The sequence below is a fragment of the Lytechinus variegatus genome, chromosome 12, assembly GCF_018143015.1.
Source record: "Lytechinus variegatus isolate NC3 chromosome 12, Lvar_3.0, whole genome shotgun sequence".
Taxonomy (NCBI): Eukaryota; Metazoa; Echinodermata; class Echinoidea; order Temnopleuroida; family Toxopneustidae; genus Lytechinus; species Lytechinus variegatus.
The window spans coordinates 29,316,588-29,333,767 of record NC_054751.1 but is presented as its reverse complement, the minus strand read 5'-3'; the positions used below and the strand labels follow the sequence as shown (position 1 = coordinate 29,333,767).

Below are 17,180 nucleotides of genomic sequence, written 5' to 3'. Positions count from 1 at the left end.
TTTACACGCGTCCTTAAAAAAATATCCCTCTAACAAACGACTGATTAATTCTAATGTTTAGCATTTCAAATCAAATTTCAAAATCAAATTTACAGAATTAGAAAGTTTGTTCCATTTTCTAATTGTATTCAAAGCCGCTGAATTGAGAGTATTGGCATTTTTAATACAGAAGCTAGTAGAACATGAAACGAGCTTTCTGCTTCCTGGGAATAATATTTCGCTCTCCGCAAATTCGACAAAATGGGATGCATAACAACGGAATTAGAAACACAGACCTAAGTGCGCATGCTCAACATGAAAACACACCCACGCGCAATCTTTGTTTTCAAATTGTCTCGTTTTCTTTCGCTGAATTTACTTGTTGATTTTATATTTCAGTTTTGACAATAAGTTTGAGATCCCTCCTCTTCCACTCCAACTCCCTCCCCTTCTCCCTCTCTTCATCTCTCCCTTCTCCCCATTTTCTCTGTCTTTCTCCCTCTTTGCCAATCTCTTTTTTTTTCTCTCTCTCTTTCTCGTTATATTTTGTCAATAAAAAGAAATTATATGCCTTCTTTCCCCAGCAGTGATTGTAGGATAAAAAAAGTGACATTATAACCTGTCTATTAATATTTGATAGATTTCTCCCATGACATTATCTAGCATTTAAAAAAACAGAATTAACGGAATGGCAATTCAATCATTTGTATTTTATATTCGGTCTTAAAAGATGAGCTGGAGAAATTGAATCGGATAACTTTTAGCCTTCACAGTTCCTTTGATTTCCCTTTAGCATGTCTTCTTTACAAAGAGATATTTAATAATAGAACCATTTAATAATTTTAATAGATATTTAGCTGAGGAAAGGATCATGCCTTTACGCAATCAACGTATTGTGTGGACTAGTAATACTTCGTCAGATGTTTTGTTTGAAAAGAAAACCGTGAAGTGAATGGTTTTTATGTCCCCATGAACGATAACAATGACTATTGTGCGTATTCGATCGAGATGGCCATGTACATAATAAAAAAGAGGGAAATGAAAATGAAAAAATATTGAAAAGCTATATGGAGATGATAATGTTGAGAAAATGCTTCTTCAGTTCGAGCAATGACAAAAAATATGAAGTAATAAAATAACTCTAATGGAAGGCTTGTTCGTATTTGTTTTTTTCACTTCCATTTTCCAACGTCAAGAAATGTTTGCAAAGCAAAACGAATCTAGATTACTGGCTTGTTACCGGAATGGAAAACTTTGAACTTGAAAAAGAAATACAATTGTAAAAAAAAGTATGAATTAAGATTTCTACTTCGTTAACTTTAAATACAAGCATGGTATAGACTTTTTTTACCACTGGACATAGATAATAACAATTATAACAGTTATAACGAAAGAATAACAGTCGTGATGATAACGATAGTGAGGATGATGATAATGATGATGAATATTGATGATAATAATTGTAATTATAATAAAAGATAATTTTGATTATAATAGTCATAATGATAATATGAATAATGTGAACGACAATAAAACTGATAATAGAAATAATAATTTCCCAATTTTGGAACTCTCTCCACAATGATATTCAACAGGCCCCCTCCATCAATTCCTTCAAGATAAAATTAAAAGTATTTTTTTTACTATCGTACAAACGAAGTTGATTTGTTTGTAGGTCCTGATTATCTTGTATCTAACACTAAACTTTCCTTTATCACCTGGGTATCAATTCCAAATATGTGCTTTCATGCTAGCGATCTCGTTGATCCATGTTCGAACCTTGTTCTCTCTCTCCCCCTCTCTCCTTCTCTCTCTCTCTCTCTATCGGTCAGCCTAACTCTGCTCTCTCTCTCCTCCATCCTCTAATATGTCACTGTATTTTTTTTCTTTGTTTCGTGTGTCTGTGTGTGTGTGTGTGTGTGTGTGTGTGTGTGTGTGTGTGTGTGAAAATGCATGTCGTCCCGTATTTCTGTCACCTTATTTCCATTTTCTGCTATCATTTCCTTTCTTTTCTCTAAAATAGTTTTCCTACTATATTTATCACATTTTACTTTCCTATTTTATGATAAATGTATATTTTTACAATCGAATGAATTTCCATATTTACTTAATTTTTATTGCTTTGCCTTTTTCTCAATTGCTTATATTAATTATTTATTCAACTTGCTATAGGGGATCCACGCTCTACAAGCAATGCGTTTTAGTGGATCCCCTCATTTCTATATACGCTTTTTTTTACTATTTATACAAGCTTTTGTTATATAATTATGCTAAGTTAATATGATTTTGTACTCGTACTTTGATTTGTATCTGTATTTGATTTATATTTGTTATGGAAATGAAATAAACTTCTTGAATCTTGAATCTAATTGAATAACAGTAATAATATTGAAAATAATATTTATGATAATAAGAATGTTAAAAATTGACTCACTGTCCATTCTTTTTTGTATTTGAATTCGAGGTCACCATCCTGGTGATGATCTTGTTGATGATAATACCATGAAATTGCTTCTTTTGAGACGATGTAAGCATCTACTGCATTTTTTCATAAGGGCAACTGGTAGAATGATGGAATGGCGTATGCATAATAAAATCAAAGTCGATTCCTTATTGGTCACTTCACATTGACATATTTTTCAATCTAAAGTCATTTAAAAATCACGATAGTTGTTGGCTTTTATATTAAAAGAATATAGGTTGTCAGCCATGACCTGCTTACCTTCCATCTAACAATTCTATATCTTTAACGAACTAGGGGAAAACCAAAGAAATCTTTGAAACCAACGGTCTAATCTTAAAAAAAGAAAGGGAAAAGATATTTTGCACGCGACGGAATTTCCTGACCAATAAAAAAACAGAGTTGCCTAAACTTTTCGTCGCTTAATATTATACGACAAATATACCTGTATACCGTCAGGTGTCTAGGGCAAAACGCGAACAGATGTATTTGATAAACGGTCCCTGCGCAAAAAATATTTAAGAGCAATCGATCTCGTTCAGAAGAGAAGAGTTTCCTTAAACTTAAGCAACATCGGTTACAGATAACTGAAGATGGAATCAACTGTAGAAACCGCCACAGTACCTTCTACCATAGCGTTTCACCATCGAGTGATTGCAGCAGCCTTCTTAATAGCATCGTCAGTTATTGGCCTTTTCGGCAACTCCCTCGTCATCATCTCCGTCATCACCACGAAGAAGCTTCGTACGATCACCAACATCTTGGTGGTCAATCTCGCTGTCGCCGATTTCTTGTCCTGCGTATCCTTTCCGTTTATAGCCATCGGTTTATTGAGTCAAACTGGACAGTACCCACTCCATGAAAGCATCTGCGCCTCTGTAGCAGGTGTGACTCATACCTGCGTCTTATGCAGCGCTTCGACCCTTGTTGTGATCGGGTTCATTCGGAGATATGTCATAACCAGATCTGTACGCGGACACCAAGGTTTCCATACCCCTAGGAAAATCGTCTCTGTGGCTCTGGCCATCTGGCTGTTTTCGGCTGCATACATGATCTTACCGCCTGTTCTAGGTGTCGGAAGATTCGGGTATTCCACGTATTATGGGATATGTACTTTTATTGGGGTCACCAAGCAATCACTTTACTACGTTACCTGTCATGGAATCTTGTTTGCTACAATCCTTCTGCTTACCCTGATATTTTATGGTTTGATTTTGCGCCATGTCATGCGACACAATCGGCAGTTTCGTGAAAAGTTCGCAGTCGAGAAAGATGTCTCTTCTACTTCAAGTGACGCCAACCAAAGCAAAGTTTCCTCGTCATCCGATTCCCCAACTCCCATGATCAAGGCCATCAACCAGAAGGAAGTCGAGATCACTAAGAATGTCTTCTTGGTTGTCTGTATCTTCATCGTTTGTTTCTTGGCATCCAGCGTGAACTTCATCATCCCAGGAAGCAGTTTGTCCACTCTCTATGGTTACATGATCATGATGATAAACAGTGCGATTAATCCCATCGTCTATGGCCTAAAGCACCCCAACTTTCAAGAAGCCTTCAAAAGAATCCTATGCTGTCGCCGTGCACATTTAGAATACGTTTCGAAGTAATATTAAAGGAAACATTGATCTAATGTAAATCAAAGTGTAAGGCAAGTTTTTGTTTTTTGTTGTAAAAGGGGAAATCACCTTATTCCATATAGCAAGTCGTTTAGAATGAGATTTTCTGAATAATTACATGAAATTTTATTTTTGTGGTACACTATAGACATAATTATGATGCCAAATACTTACATGAACAAAATTCCATAGAAAACGATGATCTAATCTTCAAGGGAAAAGGGTGTAGCTCAGTTGGAAGTAATCTGATAATAGAAATTTAAGTTTGACCCTTACCTAAGACAAGAAGGTTTCATCGTACTTGGCAAAGGTGATGTACTAAATAATTTGATAAAATCTTGGTATTCTCATCATTTTCTTCTCATTTCACAACACAATAATTAAAGTTTGAACGAGGTTTCTGCCCCATGGTGCGAAGGCATTTTTACTTGGTGAATAAACAGAAACTAGTAGCTAATAAGGGTGTGGTTATGGTTTATTTTGCAACCGGGTAACAAAACTATCTCCATTGGATAAGATAAACATTTATTTTGTTTTTCTATTGTTTTGTGTATAAATAAATAAAATCATTTTTTTTCTATTTGTTCGGCATAAGGACAAATACTTAAAATTTATATAGGAGTTCAATATTTTAGTTATTATTCTGTTAACTGCTTAATTTTTTGGAGAGGACACTTTGGACAGAAATGGATTTGACGACATAAGTGGATGTGAGCGAATACAAAATTCGAAGTTTGTTGTGTACGTACAGTAGAGGATGTATAACAGAAAAGAATATTGCCATCCGATAGAAAACGTTATGTATCCGTGAGTACTCTTTGCATACGTGTTTCATTCACGCTCTATGTATCCATCGAGCATCCGTCGGCGATTGGGATAACGCCTTTATATACAAAATCATTTTCAATCAGGTTCTGTTGGCCCTGCAATGCCAGATAAAGACAACGTGTATATTTTATTTTCTTTCTAGCAGGTTGCTCTAATAAGCCCAATATCTTGTCATCTTTGATTTGAGATTTCATAACGCATTCCACACATGGTATCACTTAACGGTAAAACAACCATCAACTAAACTATGTTTATCAGAATAACACCCGATATGTTTTATGATAAATGTTATATTATTTCTATAAAAAAAAATACAATTTTTAGACAAGATTGTAGGCCAAACGGGGTTTTTGTAGGTTATGCTGGGGACGGACAATATGATGGGTTGTCACATGCAGAAACTCAAAATAACAGTTCAACACATGCCATTTACCAGAACAATCATCATCTGTTTATTTACCTTGATGAAATAATCTTTTCAACTTCAAACCAGAGACTATTCTCATAATGTTTGTGGAATACACAACCTCGCTCTTGTTACCCACAATTATCTATTCGAAACAACCAATTACTATGGATAAATATTATTTATCCAGGGTAGCCTCATCAGTGACGTACACTGTTCTCCCAGAAGGCCCTGCTACATTTAAACACATACAAAAGAAAAAACAAAGGACAACAAATTAGAACGATACAAACAGAATAAAATTTAGCGAATCGTGTCTTAAAACCTGGAATAAGATCTTCGGTTTCTCCAATAAGATGAAATAAATGATTGCAGGGTTGCAGCCCTTCTTACTGTAGATGGAATATTATTCCACAGAATTGAACCGTGTACTGAAATCCTTTTCTTTCCCTTCTCTGTTTTACACTTTTGTATTATGATCCCATTACTATCAGCATTTCTGGTGCGGTATGAGTGGGTGTTTGATAATTGGATAAGCAAATCTGAAATATATTGTGGGCAACTACCATTTAGGGCATTGTAAACAAGTTTGAGTATTTGGAATTTCCATCTCTCCTTTATTGAAACCCATCCTAACTTCTGTAATTTTCAAATTTGCCCTTCAACAATGAAAATATCGACAAAAATACAAGTCCTATCTGACAATCGAAACAGCGTTTAATGTCTCAGTTCAGTTTTTCTTCATAAAAATTGACATCTTTTCTCTGTATAACAGTTTCTTTTCAAGAGATATCTCGCTTTGATACAGTTCACCAGCTCGGCGATTGACGACAGTCGGCCTTTAAATATAAGGTTGGGACTGCCGTTGGGTGACTTGACTTCGATGTAGTTCAAACCGCCAACTCAGATTATGTGTTACATCCCAAGTCCCAAGAAAACGTGCCATCTACATTTTGAGAAAGCACATAACATATTCTCTAGTATGCACTAAATTATTTTATACATATGTAGAATATAAATGATATACATAACTTCATATTCATTTAACAACTTACATGCCTTGTCTTTAACATTACAAAAAGCATTTGCTTATTTTGAGTAATTTCAAGGAATTTTTTTACAAATCAAATTCAATATTCTATCCTTATTTAACACAAGTTCAGCCATGTCTTTAATGCATTTGAGAATAACTTAATCCAAAAAACCTGAAATACCAAAGTTTCATTCACTTACCGATGGCTGGAAAATCACAGGCTTGAAAAAATCATCAAGTAAAAAGGCTAACAGTTCTCCAGTCTATCCTTTTATCCAGTGTTTTCCTTCAGCAAGAAATTTACCCACATCGTGCTGCACTCAACCCAGGTGAGGTGAATTGGTACCCGGCAGGAATAATATTTTTTTCTTTCGAAACGTTTTATTGATCAAACAATCGGTATGTACAAGCATAACCATAATATGGGTCACATTGCAATGGTATAGGAATTCCTCGAATGCCATGCAGACGGCTATAGCCGGCTATGCAGCACGGCTATCATGGCTATATAGCCGAGGTAAATAATAACACTATTGTAATACACATTTGAATACATACATATAGAAATCGCGCAATATAAATGTACAAATATTATTTTATTATCATTATTACTCTTCAACTAATCATTACTTATATTGATCAATTACAGTAATGCTGTAATATGAAGAAAACCACAAGGTCCAAACGAATCAGAACATAATATTGTGTAAGATTTTCTTTCATTTCTGTATTAAAAAGAAGGCCTTGGATTTTATTCACACGATACTAATGTGTTGGTTGTAGACAACAGAAATCATAGATGATATTCTCTACTAGAACTGATATAAAACAAACGTTCAAAATAGTTAAATTTCATTGATTTTACAATCTATTGAAATATAATTTGGCCTACTATCTCTGCAAAAATCGTGAGTCTATCATTAATATTAATCCGCCTTAATTTCCAATTCGCCAAATTTAGTGTTCTCAGGAGTATTTAATCTGTGTTCCTCTGTTCAGTTTTGAATATCATAATGAGTTTGTATCATGATTTATGAGTCCTTGATGAGAATTAACGAACATTTAATTCTTTCACTTCGATCTCATACTATTTATCGTTTTTTTAGTTTTTTTTTTGGACATCGCGACAGCTTAGATGCAGCGTTTAGCATCTTATGGATCTTAATTGGTGAACAAGAATTTCTCAACTATACTTTATTACTCAATAGTTGAGATCAATGTTAAGATTATGGAGAGTGCCGTAAGGGGGGTTGTAAACTTAATACCAACCTTTGTGCTTTCTGGTGCTTGCCTTCATCAGGATCTAAATAAATCAGCATGACAACATTATTTTCCACACTGCGTTATAATGTTGACTCGTAATTACTTTATTACTAATTGCATGCTATTTTCTACTAAATAGTATATATATATATATATATATATATATATATATATATAATATATATATATATATATATATATATATATATATATATATAAAATATATATATATATATTTCCTACATTGTATAATTGCTTATTTATTTGCTAATATTTATACTACTATAATACAATTTATTAGCACATAATCATGTTTATTGGTTCAGATTTTGATGAAGGGCATGTGCTCGAAGGCTTGAAGAACTAGTATTAATCTTGCAATGACCATCTCATTTAGATTGATTTCTAATACTGACCTACAACAACTTTTACTATATCACATAAAACCTGTTAGGGGAACAGAAAATTGTTTTAGTTGATTGTTTTAGCCTCATTTCTTGTTCTGGGTTCGATTGTTGCTTTTGACTTGAACATTTTACTTTTTTAATGATTTAAAGTCCTGATTATGATTATGTACAGTTCCTGACATGCTTGACATAAAACCTTCAACAAACTGTGATAATTTCAAATTCTATTGAGCCCAAGAAAAATATTTGTATCAGACTACAATAGGAATCTCTGTTTTAAAAAATGAACTAAGTACTAACGATTATTTCTATTCATGTATTAGACGTATTTCATCCGCAAAGTGTCAAGCCTTGCTACATAATCTTGTAGGACTAGAATTACAGAGAAGTAGTTTCTGCACAATTCGAAATTTAATGACTTGATATCATTGGCCTATATGTTCTAGATTCATACATATTTTCGTGGTTAACGGGACACAAATATGAGAACACTAAAATGTAATCTAATATAATGTAACTTGGTTTTAATAGATAAAACTGTGTGTAAGGTATGTGCTAATCGTATTATTAGAGTCGTGTGTTCTAATCTCGGCCATGGCGTAATTTCATTCAGCAAGAAATTGATCCACAAGGCGCTGCGCTCAACCCAGGCTATGTAAATACGACGGGGATTTCTCAAAAAAGCTGTGAGCACCGGAATCGTTTGAGTACCATAGCCGGGTTGATATTGGAGCGGCGTGAGCACTTAACAAGATAGACATGCACACTATACAAATACCCTATATTGCTGTTATTATTAGTGGTAATGTTATCATCATTATTATTGTTAACATTATCATCATTATAACTATTATTTGATTCACTGACTAAAGTGGAAAATTTGTCATTTGAAATTCTTGATGCCTTGCAGCCACTGAATGCAAAATTGGTTTATTTTTTTCTCAAAATATCTCGTTTATCACAGGAACAGGACTTGTGAACAGTCGTGCATATATACTTACGAACAGTTTTCATCATGAAACTAAACTCTATCATTGAAGGCTCAACAAGTATTGTTAAAAAACAATCATTTCTTTTTATTCAACTTGTAACGATTATTCTTTTATTGTCGGCAGGTCTGAGAATGGTACTTCATAAGCCTTTTCGAAGCTTAAAGTATGAGATATTACAAGATTTGTCATAGTAATTCAATAAATGTGACACCATTATGGATTGAATATCACTTTGAAAAAAAAAGAAAACTGATAACTTGGCAAAGAATTTTGAGCTGTGAAAATGGACATTTTATTTCCCTTCGTTATCTTCTATCTTTATAGATATGTTACTTTTAATTTTTTAACTCATACTTTTAATTCTTGATAAGCCACTCGTTTTATATCATTACCATTGCTACTATGATGATGTCTGTGTTCAAATCTGTATATTTTATAACGCACTTATTTTGTGTGTGGGCTGTGTATTAGACAATGAAGGGTATAGTGCATGCCTTAAAGTTTGATTGAGCCTCAAACTCGTAAAGTTAATCTTGTCTAATTTCTTTTTCTTGTCACTAGTACAATTGAAACTGTCCATAACCTTAAGAAAAAAAAATAAATGAAACTGAAAGAGGTGCATATTATTCTGTAACTATATCGTGTAAATGGAAGGTGATATTTGAGAGATTGAAAGGCTGAAGAAGAAAATAAGGAAAACGAAAAATAGTAAGAAGATACATATGGTAGAAGATAAGTAAAAAATTGTGTCCGTTGAAAGGAAAATAAGATGATAAAAGGATGAGGAAATTTGAGTTAAAAGGGGAAATAAGACTTACAAGAGAGAAAGTTGTGTGTTTTGGGGATGCAGGGCGGAAGTGCGGGCGCGCTCCCTTTTATAATGATGGAGTACGTTTGTGGGGGCGTATGTGTGCGAGTGGGGTATAAGCTTAGAAGAGAGTGCACTGTACTGGGTGTGTGGATGCATGAGGGTGTGTGTGTATGTGTGTGTGTTTGTGCAGTGAGGATTGTGCGTTCGTGTATGTGAATTGAGGGAGTGTGCGTACGTGTCCTCGCTTCTTCATCCTCTGCATAGCCACACTTGATAAAAACTTCTTCTATTCGCGATTAATACGACTTCGAAAATATTTTTTCCACAATAGAAGCGTATCCAACAGCCAACAGTGACGACTCTTTTGAATATCAAACCAAATTAATATTTCAATGAATTAAATGGATATCAGTGAATATTTCTATCTTTTCGCTGTTGCCAATGTGCACAGAAATACCACTCCCGCCTTATAATAACGACTTTCCTATTCCAGTGTCAAGGACAAAAAAAAAGATCACGAACCTGCTTAAACTGCTGCAGTTGTTTTTGTTTTTGCTTATGGAATAGTCATGAACATGTCTTTCAATATAATTCATTGCTTATTCAAACGTTTGAATGCAAAAATACTCTTCTTGCAACTGAATTAAGCCTGGGAGGATGATACTCAACTAAAACGATTCATGGATGGTATTTCAGAAGGAAAAATATAAATAAATTCTTCTTCCTCTCCAGCTCATTCTTCTTCATCACAATCTTTGGATCTTACTCATTCTTCTCTTTGTTCCATAATCTTTCCTATTTTCTTACCTCGGTTTTTTCTCTCTTCTTTTTCCCACTCACCACACGTTCATTCTTTTCTATTCGCAATTAAAACATTTGTTTTAAATCCTTCAAACGCGTCCTTAAATAATGTCCCTCTATAACAAATTATTGATTAATACTAAAACATAGTATATAAATCAAATATACAGAATTAAAAAGTTCATTCCATTTTCCAACTGTATTCAAAACCGCTGAAGCGAGAGCAAAGGCATTTTAATCCAGAAGCTAGAACATGAAACGGGCTTTCTGTTTCTGCGAATCGAACTAGGAATAATATTTCGCTTTTGCCTAAATTCGACCAAATGGGATGCATAACAACGGAATCACAGACGCAAGTGCGCATGTTCGACATGAGGACACACCCAAGCACAATCTTTTTTTTTAATTGTACCTATTTTATTTCAGCCTTAACAATAACTTTAAGATCCCTCCTCTTCCTCTCCAACTCCCTCCCCTTCTCTCTCTATCTTTCTCCTTCTTTGCCAATCTCTTTTCTCTCTCTCTCTCTCTCTCTTTCTTGGTATATTTTGTCAATAAAAAGAAAATATATGCTTTGTTTCCCCAGCAGTGATTGTAAGATAAAAAATGTGACATTATAACTTGCCTATTGATGTTTAAAAGATTTTCCCCAGGAACTTCTCTAACATGCAAACAAAAGAGCAGAAATTACGGAATTGAAGCATTTGTATTTTATATCTGTCTTTAAAAATTAGCTGGAGACATTGAATCGGATAATTTTTAACCTTCACCGTGTCTTCTTTACAAAGAGATATTAAAAAATAGAACCATTTATGAGTTTAATAGACATCTAACTGGCATTATATTGATAAAAGGGCATTATTAAAGAGGTATTTACCCCAGGAAAAGATCATGCGTATACGGAGTCAAGTCATTATGTGGACAAGTAATACTTCATCAGATATTTTGTTTGAAAGGAAATCGTGGAGTGAATGGCTTTTATTTCCCAATGAATAATAACTTGACTGTTGTGCGTAGTTCGATCAAGATGTGGATGTACATATCAAACAGGAGGGAATTAAAGAAAAAGAATATTGAAAAGCGATGGAGATGATAATGTCGAGGTAATGCAATTTCAATCCGAGCAATGACAAAACTTCTGTAGTTATGAAGGGAAAAAATAGAATATTGAAAAGCTCAGGCGATGAATATGTTGAGGAAAAAGCCTCTTCAATTCGAAGACAAAACTTATGTACTAGTAAGGTATTTAATGAAAAAAAGGTTTGTTCCCTTTTGGTTATTTTCCAACTCTCCAACGTCAAGAAATCTTTGCAAAGCAAACCGAACGTAGGCTAATTGTTTTTTTCTTTTCGTAATGGACAACTTTTCACATGAAAAAGAAATTATGCAATTGTAAATACAATTTATACAATTTTTTAAATTTATTTATTCATATTTCACCAGGGTAGCTCATTCAACAAAAGTTGATCTTCCATGAGGCCCTGGATAACAAACAATACAACTATATACAATTAAAAACAGTCAATGGAGATAATACATATACAATCATCAGTCAATACGATATTATTAAAATACAGACGTATAAAGCATGATAAAGTGACTAAAGTGATAAAATGATTATATAAAGTAATACATCAAAAAAAAAAGATGATAGTTAATAGCATCAGTCCTAAAAGGGGAAAAAGTATGAATTAAGATTAAGATTTTTGTTAATTTTAAAAACAAGCATGGTATAGTTCTTTTTTACCACTGGACATGCATAATAACAATATTAACAACAATACAATAATAGTCGTGGTGATAACGATAGTGAGGGTGATGAATAGTGATGATGAATATCTGATGATTATGATGATAAATAATAGCTAATTGATATAGCAAAAATAATAAAATCATTTTTAACTCCACTACTAATTGGTGTTATCATTATTGCGCTAAATGTTATTGTAGCTATATTTCTAGTAGACTATCAGCAGTATTAGTTGTAGTAGTAGTAGTAGAAATAGTACTAGTAGTAGTTGTAGTAGTAGTAGTAGTAGTAGTAGTAGTGTAGTAGTCGTAGTAGTCGTACATGTAGTAGTAGTAGTAGAAGTAGTAGTAGTAGTAGTAGTAGTAGTAGTAGTAGAAGTAGTACTACTACTACTAGTAGTAGTAGAAGTAGTAGTAGTAGTGTAGTAGTCGTAGTAGTCGTACATGTAGTAGTAGTAGTAGTAGTAGTAGTAGTAGTAGTAGTAGTAGTAGTAGTAGAAGTAGTACTACTACTACTAGTAGTACTACTACTACTACTAGTAGTAGTAGTAGTAGTAGAAGTAGTAGTAGTAGTAGATTTGTAAAGCAAATATGGCGTTTTCTACTTGTCCCTGAAGCTTAAAACTTTGAACCTAAACTTAATAAATCGTATCATTGCAACAAAAAGGAAGATCCTACATTGATATTTATGAGAACAAATTACAAGAAGATTAAATCAAAAGCCTTTAACAGATGAGACATTGGATCACAATCTTTTTAAAGAAAATTAATCGATTTCAATGTCGTTTTAATTCATTGTTTATCGGATCATAAAATGTTTAGAACAAAGTTTTAAGAGCGCAAAAATAGCAAATAACTTATCATTATATAAACTGACTGAGCTATTAGTTTTTTTCATATGAATGTAATATAATTAAAAAAAAAGAATATTAAATTTACCGAGTTTAACCAAATGATATTATATGCAACGAACCATTTAATATGAGCTATAGATTTCAGGTAAAAAATGCATATTTATCAGAATGATAATGACGGAAGAAATCATGAAAGATAAGTTTCTGGTGTACGGAAGTACCCAGTTATAGAGTCTTTGCTCTTGAAGAAAAGGTAAAAAGGTATAAAAAAAGCAAGTGTTCTGGTAATAAATGAAAATAATTCAAAAATAAAATTGAATCAATAATATACCAATGACCATTGCACTGCCCAACTTTTTGTTTTCTATTTGAATTCGAGGTTACCATAATGCTGATGCTCTTGCTGATGATATTTCCATGAAATTGCTTCTTTTGAGACGATGTAAGCGTCTGTTGCAATTGTTTTGCTTTCTTTAAGTAAGGGCAACTGGCTGAATAATGGAATTGTGTATGCATAATCAAATAAAGGTCGATTCACTATCGGTTTGTTCACAATGACAAATTTTCCAATCTTTAAGTCTTTCAAAAATACAAATAATTGTTGGCTTTTATTTTAAAGGTTGTCAGCCATGAGCTGCAAACTTTCCACCATAAGATCCAATAAGGAAGAAGGGAATGAAATAAATCTTAGAAACCAATCTACATTTCAAGAGATTAGTTGCAAAGGGGTTAGGTCCTCTTTGAACCATTCCGAGAAAAAAAATGTTTTTATCCTCACTTATTGCAATATTATTATGAGAAACTAAATTGTCATGATGCATTATCCTATCTTGAAAACATAAAATTAAAAAGAAATTTACCTGTCTTCATCTTTAAAGAAATTCTTTTTAAAAAATGTGTGGACCTTACCCCTTTTGCAACTAAACTGACATGGACCTAACCCCTTGTGAAAAAAAGGGATTTTCTTTGCCATTTTAGTTCATTTTTAATAGGAATTTCAACTTTTCTTTCGTATCATCTTACAGAGCTACTAAAATCTATACATTGAGAAATAAAAATCAAATTTGATGAAAAATGGACCTAACCCCTTTTGAAAGTGAGCTCTTCATGTATAAAAGGGGGAGCAAATCCACGCGTCAGGATTTCCAGTAAAGTAGACTTGCCCACTCTGCGTCGCTTATTATACAGCAAATATAGGCCTACCTATACGAGTTGCAAGTTGTTCTTATCGATTTTCAGGTGTCCACTTCAGCGCAAAAAGCGAACCGATTTGTTTGATAAACGGTCCCTGTACGAAAATTAATTTTTAAGAGCAATCGATCTCGTTCAGAAGAGAATAGTTTCCTTAAACTTAAGCAACATCGGTTACAGATAACTGAAGATGGAATCAACTGTAGAAACCGCCACAGTAGCTTCTACCATAGCGTTTCACCATCGAGTGATTGTAGCATCTATCTTGATAGCATCGTCAATTATTGGTCTTTTTGGCAACTCTCTCGTCATAATTTCCGTCATCACCACGAAGAAGCTTCGTACGATCACCAACATCTTGGTGGTCAATCTCGCTGTCGCCGATCTCTTATCCTGCGTATGCTTTCCATTTCTAGTCATTGGTTTATTAAGTCAAACTGGACAGTACCCACTACATGAAAGCGTATGCGCCTCTGTAGCAGGTGTGCTTCATACCTGCATCGTATGCAGCGCTTCGACCCTTGTTGTGATCGGGTTCATTCGGAGGTATGTCATAACCAGATCTATACGCGGACATCAAGGTTTCCATACCCCTAGGAAGATCGTCTCTGTGGCTCTGGTCATCTGGATGTTTTCGGCTGCATACATGATTTTACCACCTATTCTAGGTGTCGGAAGACTTGGGTATTCCACATATTATGGGATATGTGCTTTCCTTGGGGTCACCAGGCCAGCGCTTTACTACGTAGCCTCTCAAGGAATATTTGTTGCTACAATCCTTCTGCTTACCCTGATATTTTATGGTTTGATTTTGCACCATGTCGTGCGACATAATCAGCAGTTTCGTGAAAAGTTCGCAGTCGAGAAAGATGTCTCTTCTACTTCAGGTGACGCCAGCCGAAGCAAAGGTTCCTCGTCATCCGATTCCCCAACTCCCATGATCAAGGCCATCAACCAGAAGGAGGTCGAGATCACTAAGAATGTGTTCTTGGTAGTCTGTATCTTCACCGTTTGTTTCTTGGCATCCAGCGTGAACTTCATCATTCCAGGAAGCAGTCTCTCCACTCTCTATGGTTACATGGTCATGATGATGAACAGTGCGACTAATCCCATCGTCTATGGCCTAAAGCATCCCAATTTTCAAGAAGCCTTCAAAAGAATCCTTTGCCGTCGACGTGCACCTCTAGAATACGTTTCAAAGTAACATGAAAGGAAATGTTGATCTGAGGTAATTCAAAGTGTATATAAGGCAAGTTCCTTTATTAATTAGGGCGAATCACCTTTTACAATCATATCGAGTCGTTTAGGATTAGATTTCCTGAATAATTAGTTGAAATATCATTTTTGTGGTACGCTATAGAAAATATGCCAAATACCACAAGAACACAATTTCATAGAAACATGAGAAAAGGGACGGTCTAATCTTCAAGGGAAAGGGATGTAGCTTCATTCGAGGTTTTCTGATAATCGAACCTTAGGTTTGGCCCTAGCCTAGGACATGTAAGACAAAAAAGATTTCATCGTACTTGGGTTAGGTTAGATGATGTACCAAATAATTCGATAAAGTTTTAGTGTACTCATCCTTCACATTTCACAACCCTGTTCACAACAGAATTAATTTTTGAGGGACTTCCCGCACCATGGTGCGAAGACATTTTTACTTGGTGAATATGAAACGGATACTAGCACCTAATAAGAGTGTGTTAACGGTTTATTTTGAAATCGGTTAACTAAACCTATCTCCTTTGATTAAGATAAATATTTCTTCTTTTTTGTGGGTGGGGGTGGGTTGTTATTATAAATAAGTAAAATTACTTTTTTATTTGTAAGGCATAAGAACAAATACTTCTAATTCATATTTGAGTTCAATCTTTTAATTACATGTTCTGCCAACTGCTTAGTTTTTTCGATAAGGACACTTTGGAAAGTAATGGATTTGACGAAATTTAAACGTGAAATGTCTGGAAAGAAGTGGATGTACGCGAGGAAAATGTCGATGTTTGTTGCATACATGTTCTTATAATATATATATATATATAAGTGTGTGAAGTTATACATGTACAACAGCTTTGGCAACTCTTTTATTTAAATATTGTAAAGAAATGGATGAAGAGACCAATGGTAGACGTAGCTTAAATCAAGGTTCCCCAGAGCTATCTACCCTTTGGAAAAATTGGTTATGCCGAAAAAATGTCTCTGCCGGGCATGACGGCTTGTCATTGTTCAAAACCCACCTTCACCCGACAAAGGTAATTGGTATAGTGTCGAAAATCTGTCTTTCTGACGGTCAATCGGATCTCGGTCGGCCTAGCCACTAGCCCGTCTCTGTGGTCTAGTGGTTAAGGCACCGGCGTTCAAAGCTGGGGGCCCGGGTTCGATTCCCGGCAGAGACATTTTTCGGCATAACCAATTTTTCAAAAGGGTAGATAGCTCTGGGGAACCTTGATTTAAGCTACGTCTACCATTGTTCTCTTCATCCATTTCTTTACTATATATATATATATATATATATAACATTTTCAATCACGTTATGTTTACCTTTGCGTGAAACACCAAAGTTGGAGAGAACATTCTGGACAAAATTGCCACCGCATTTTCTGGATAATATGCGCACAAAATAACATTAAGTTCACTTAATCAGTAGCTTTGGGTTTTACACTTTTTTGCCAAGTGAATTTCAATTATCAATTTAATAAATCTTTGCCCTATGGTTGCCAATAGTAAGATGCGAGCGCTCATTTTGTTTTTAGGGGGGGGTAAACAATCATTTTGGCCATACGGAGCCAGAT

The 17,180-nt window shown here is 34.4% G+C and overlaps 2 protein-coding genes across 2 annotated transcripts; both read left to right on the top strand.

Annotated features, from left to right (window-relative positions):
* Positions 1-3,033: 3,033 nt before the first annotated feature.
* On the top strand, positions 3,034-4,151 carry LOC121425365 (somatostatin receptor type 4-like). Its single transcript, XM_041621392.1, has one exon. The coding sequence runs from the start codon at positions 3,034-3,036 to the stop codon at positions 4,045-4,047; it is 1,014 nt and encodes a 337-aa protein (XP_041477326.1). The 3' UTR covers positions 4,048-4,151.
* Positions 4,152-14,382: 10,231 nt separating this feature from the next.
* Positions 14,383-15,727, top strand: LOC121424651 (lateral eye opsin-like). The gene has a single exon (XM_041620388.1). The coding sequence runs from the start codon at positions 14,582-14,584 to the stop codon at positions 15,593-15,595; it is 1,014 nt and encodes a 337-aa protein (XP_041476322.1). The 5' UTR covers positions 14,383-14,581; the 3' UTR covers positions 15,596-15,727.
* The last annotated feature ends 1,453 nt before the right edge of the window (positions 15,728-17,180 follow it).